At 52.2% G+C, this 5,311-nt stretch overlaps 2 protein-coding genes across 2 annotated transcripts; both read left to right on the top strand.

Annotated features, from left to right (window-relative positions):
- Nucleotides 1-558: 558 nt before the first annotated feature.
- LOC137824963 (uncharacterized) lies at nt 559-1,554 on the top strand. The gene has a single exon (XM_068630633.1). It carries the CDS (start codon nt 559-561, stop codon nt 1,552-1,554), a length of 996 nt encoding a protein of 331 aa, XP_068486734.1.
- A 1,750-nt stretch (nt 1,555-3,304) lies between these two features.
- LOC137824961 (uncharacterized) lies at nt 3,305-5,311 on the top strand. The gene is made up of 2 exons (XM_068630632.1): nt 3,305-4,203; nt 4,516-5,311. Exons 1-2 carry the CDS (start codon nt 3,305-3,307, stop codon nt 5,309-5,311), a joined length of 1,695 nt encoding a protein of 564 aa, XP_068486733.1.

The following is a 5,311-nucleotide window of genomic DNA, read 5'->3' as shown; positions in this document are numbered from 1 at the left end:
GGTATGGTGCAAGGGCTGCAGGACGCAATGGCAGCCTCAAAGGTGGAGCAGGAGCGCATGCAGGCGGATCTGGCAGCCTCTCAAGCAAGAAACGACGAGCTCCACCGCACCAATGAGGAATTACGCCGTGGATGGTGTGGCAGAGACGAGCCTGAGGCTGCATCCCCACCCAGGGAATTCACAACACCGTTTTCGCAGGCAATTCTGGAGACAGCGATTCCCAATACGTTCACGGGACCCAAAGCGACCTTCACGGGGGTGGAGGATCCTGAGGCACACCTCACGGCGTTCCACACACAGATGTTGCTGGTAGGCGGTTCAGACGCCGTGAGGTGCAAGCTTTTCATGAGCACCTTGACGGGGATGGCTATGGATTGGTTCATCAGCCTCCCAGAGGGCCACGTCACATCCTTCGCCCAACTTTCACAACTATTCAGATAGCAGTATCTAGCCAACAGAACTCCCGCCCCAGTCTCGTATGATCTTTTCGACGTCAAGCAGTTCCAAGGCGAAACCCTAAAAGAATACATAAGCCGTTTTGGGGCACAAGTGGTGAAAATGGGCACCACGGAGGAACCCATGATTGTGTACGCATTCAGGAAAGGGGTACGTCCTGGATCTTTCAGTAAAACGCTTAACTGCAGCCGCCCCAAAACTTTCGCTGAAATAAGGCGACGAGCGGTAGAGCACATTGCCTCAGAAGGTGAGGCGTACGAGAAGTGCACGACCACTGCACCCGCGCAGCCCAAGGCACAGATACGTACGCAACCTGTTAGGGTTCACCAAGCCGCCACGGAGAGAAAACACTTAGACAGGAAGCGCGCCTACGAGCCAAGGAGGACCCAACCTAGGGGTCAAGCAGAGGAAAGAAGAGAAGGAAGCAGGCCACCGAGGCACAACTTCGTGATGGAACTAAAAGATCTGATCGCGGTGCCCAACATAGCCGACAAGTTGAGGCCATCGGTGAAGTCTGACAAGGTGCTGGGACCCCACAAGGAATCATGGTGCGAATTCCACGAAGCATTTGGGCATCATATTAACAATTGTTTAGCGCTGGGTCACCAATTGGATGAACTCGTAAAGAATGGCTTCCTGAAGGACTACTTGGTGGAGAAGCAGACAGGACAATCGTCAGTTTCGCAACCGGCGAGTGGCGTGGGACAGCAGCACGAGGTGCCCATCCACGGCGAGGTCCACACCATAGCGGGTGGGTTCTCGGGCGGTGGGTGTACGGCATCACAACGGAAGAAGTATGCTAGGTCCATAATGTCAGTAGAGGCTTTTAAGGATCATTCGCCCGATGTGGACATCACGTTCACCAAAGAAGATCTTAGGGACGTTGTGCCCCACGACAACGATCCCATCGTGATCTCGCTCGTCACGGCGGGAAGGATGGTTCATCGAGCATTGGTCAATCAAAGGAGCTCGGCAGATGTGATGTTCTGGCCAACTTTCGAAAAGTTACAGTTGTCCCCAGACCATCTGAGGCCGTATGGGGGCTGCCTATACGGCTTTGCTGGTGACCAAGTGGAGGTCAGGGGTACATTGAGTTAAGAACGACATTCACAGATGGGGCAGTTTCGCGAACAGAGAAGATCAGGTACCTGGTCGTGAATGCCCCATCAGCATACAACATCCTGTTAGGAAGGCCAACGCTCAACAGGATAGGAGCTGTGCCCTCCACTAGGCATATGAAGGTCAAGCTACCTTCGATGGAAGGGGTGGTTATCACCATCCGCTCTGATCAAAAGGAGGCAAAGAAGTGCTATGAAAACAGCCTCAGAAATAGGCGATCAGTGTGCCATGTAAGCACAATGCCACCCCCTGGTGCAGGTCCCGGACAGGAGAACCGGCAAGTAGGCACTACACTTCAAGTAATCGTTGAAGGGGATGCGGCGATGCCAAATATGGCGAGCGTCGCCCGGATAGAGGAAGAAGGTGACTGCCCGGAGGCCACCAGGGAGTCAGGAATCGCAAGGGCGGTCATCGCCAGTGAAAGGAGGCCCCAGCCGGTCAAGGATTGGCTCGAGAAGGAGATCGGCAGGAAGACATTCAAGCTAGGAAAAACCCTAGATGACGAAACGCGGGACCAGATCGCCAAGGTAATAAGTAGACATCTGGATGCGTTTGCGTGGTCCGCCTCAGATATGCCAGGAATTGATCCCGACCTTTTGTCCCATCGTTTGGCAATGGACCCCCAAGTCAAGCCAGTCCGTCAAAGAAGGAGGAAGTTCAATGAAGAAAGAAGGCAGGCGATTAGAGAGGAAACACAGAAACTCCTAGCCGCAGGCCACATCAAGGAAGTGCAGTATCCGGAGTGGCTCGCTAATGTTGTGTTGGTGAAGAAGAGCAACGGGAGATGGCGAATGTGCGTCAATTTCACAGATCTGAACAAGGCGTGTCCAAAGGATTCCTTCCCTTTGCCCAGTATAGATGCCCTGGTAGACAGTGCAGTAGGGTGCAAGCTGTTAAGCTTCCTGGATGCCTTCGCGGGGTACAACCAGATCAAGATGCACCCCATGGATGAGAAAAAAACTGCCTTCATGACGGAAAGGTCGTGCTATTGTTACAGGGTGATGCCCTTTGGGCTGAAGAATGCAGGAGCCACGTATCAGAGGCTGATGGATAAAGTGCTCACGCCTATGCTAGGGAGGAACGTGCAAGCTTATGTTGACGACATGGTCGTGACGTCCCCGGAAAAGAATCGGCACGTTGCTGATCTAGAAGAACTATTCGTTACAATAGCCAAGTACAGGCTGAAGCTAAACCCCGAGAAGTGCATTTTCGGCATAGAAGCGGGAAAGTTTTTGGGTTTCCTCTTAACCGAAAGAGGAATCGAAGCGAATCCTGATAAGTGTGCCGCCATCCTGGCAATGAGAAGCCTGCCACTATCAAGGAGGTACAACAGCTTACAGGTCGGATGGCCGCTCTGTCACGATTCGTATCTGCCAGTGGGGAGAGGGGCCACCCGTATTTCCAGTGTTTAAAGAGGAATAACAGGTTTGTCTGGACGAGAGAGTGTGAAGAGGCTTTCGTAAAACTCAAGGAGTACTTGGCGAGCCCACCGGTTCTGTGCAAACCCCAAGTGGGAACGCCCCTCAAGTTATACTTCGTCGTCACCGAAAGGGCGTTGAGTGCGGTGCTCGTCCAAGAACAAAATCAAATTCAGAAACCTATCTATTTTGTTAGTAAGGTGTTACAAGGTCCGGAAGTGAGATACCAAGCCTTGTAGAAAGCGGCGCTGGCGGTCGTGTTTTCGGCGAGAAGGCTACGACATTACTTCCAGAGCTTCGCGGTATGGGTGATGACTGACTTGCCCATCCAAAAGGTTCTAAAGAAACCGGATGTAGCTGGGAGGATGGTAAAATGGGCGGGGGAGTTGTCAGAGTTCGACGTCAGGTATGAACCCCGAGGACCGATCAAAGGGCAAATCTTCGCCGACTTTGTGGTCGAGTTGTCTACTGAAACGACGCATAATGCCGGAAGTGATGATCGTTGGGTACTCTCGGTTGATGGGTCGTCCAAACAGTTAGGTAGTGGGGCTGGAGTCATTCTGGAAGGACCCAATGGCGTGTTAATAGAACAATCCCTGAGGTTTTCCTTCAAAGCCAGCAATAATCAAGCGGAATATGAAGCATTGATTGTCAGTATTCTTTTGGCAAAGGAAATGGGGGCGAAGGTACTGATGGCCAAGAGCGACTCTTTGCTGATCACCGGGCAGGTGACCGGCGAATTCCAGGCCAAGGATCCACAGATGGCGGCTTACCTAGAATATGTACAGGAGTTAAGAAGGTCTTTTGCCTTGTTCGAAGTGGTGCACGTATCGAGGGAGCAGAATGCCCGAGCTGACTTGCTTGCCAAGCTCGCCGGGGGCAGGCAGAGGACTGTTATACAAGAAACTCTAAAGACACCCCGGGCGTTCCCAGCAAACCACCAGGTCCTTCAAGTTTGCAAGTCGACGGAAGGGATAGCAAGGAGTCACCGATCTTTAACTCAGGAAACCTTGAGGACACCGAAAGTTAGGGCGCACCCAGTAGAGGAAGCGAAGACAACGCGAGTTTACGCTGTCTACCAACCAGTCACATGGATAACGCCATACCAGTGGTACATAGCAGACGGCGTCCTCCCAGTGGATCCGACGGAGGCCAGAAAGGTAAAGAAAAGTTCCAGCAAGTTCACCTTAATCGATGGAGACTTGTACAGGTTTGGATTTACACACCCCCTGTTAGTATGTGTGCATGGAGAGAAGTGTGTAAGAATTATGACTGAACTCCACGAGGGGATCTGCGGGAGCCACATCGGAGGTCGAGCCCTGGCAACAAGAACTCTCCGTGCGGGCTATTATTGGCCAACCATGAGGGAAGATTGCAAGGAATACGCACAGCGTTGCAAACAATGCCAGCAACACGCCGACTGGCACAAAGCGCCCCCAGAAGAGTTAAAATCAATCTACAGCCCCTGGCCGTTTCATACGTGGGGAATCGATATTCTGGGGCCCTTTCCGTTGGCGATCAGGCAAATGAAGTACTTGGTTGTAGCGATCGAGTACTACACGAAATGGATCGAAGCGGAACCAGTAGCCCAGATCACCGCACACAAGATTCAGAATTTCGTATGGAAGAACATTGTGTGTCGTTTTGGTGTGCCCAAGCGTTTGGTATCAGATAATGGGACCCAGTTCGCAAGTCACCTATTGAAGAATCTGTGCGAGGATATTGGGACGCAACAGGTGTTTGCTTCTGTGGAGCACCCACAAACGAATGGGCAAGTGGAGTCGGCCAATCGGGTTTTGCTGAGAGGACTAAAGAGGAGGTTGGAGAAAGCCAAGGGGTCTTGGGCTGAAGAAGTCCCCCGCATAGTATGGGCATATCATACCACCGAGCAATCGGGAACCCACGAAACCCCGTTTAGCTTGGTATATGGGTGGGATGCGATGATCCCAGTCGAAATCCAGGAAAGCTCGCCAATATTCCAGAACTTCGTGGCAGAAGACTCGAACGCCGAAAGGAGAATGAATTTGGATTTGCTGGACGAGGTCAGGGAGGAGGCAAGGGTAAAGGCCGAAGCAATAAAAAGAAGAGTTGAACCCAAGTACAACTCCAGGATGAAATCAAGGCGATTCAGAGATGGCGACCTAGTGATGAGGAAGGCCCACCAGTACGAGATGCAGAACAAGCTGTCGCCCAAGGGGACGGGACCGTTCAGAATAACTGAAGCACTCGGAAACGGTGCTTACCGCCTAGAAACACTGGAAGGAGGGGCGATTCCTTGCACTTGGAACGCCACCCATCTCAAGTTTTATTACAGTTAA

This window comes from Phaseolus vulgaris, chromosome 8 (genome assembly GCF_000499845.2).
Source record: "Phaseolus vulgaris cultivar G19833 chromosome 8, P. vulgaris v2.0, whole genome shotgun sequence".
NCBI classification, from domain to species: Eukaryota; Viridiplantae; Streptophyta; class Magnoliopsida; order Fabales; family Fabaceae; genus Phaseolus; species Phaseolus vulgaris.
This window is presented reverse-complemented; position numbering and strand designations above follow the sequence as displayed.

Bases quoted from the DNA above. Each gene is read 5' to 3' on its own strand.
- LOC137824963 (XM_068630633.1), top strand. From the start codon at position 559: ATGGGCACCACGGAGGAACCCATGATTGTGTACGCATTCAGGAAAGGG.
- LOC137824961 (XM_068630632.1), top strand. From the start codon at position 3,305: ATGACTGACTTGCCCATCCAAAAGGTTCTAAAGAAACCGGATGTAGCT. The intron at 4,204-4,515 runs GTTTGGATTTAC...GTTGGCGATCAG, and splicing joins ATCGATGGAGACTTGTACAG to GCAAATGAAGTACTTGGTTG.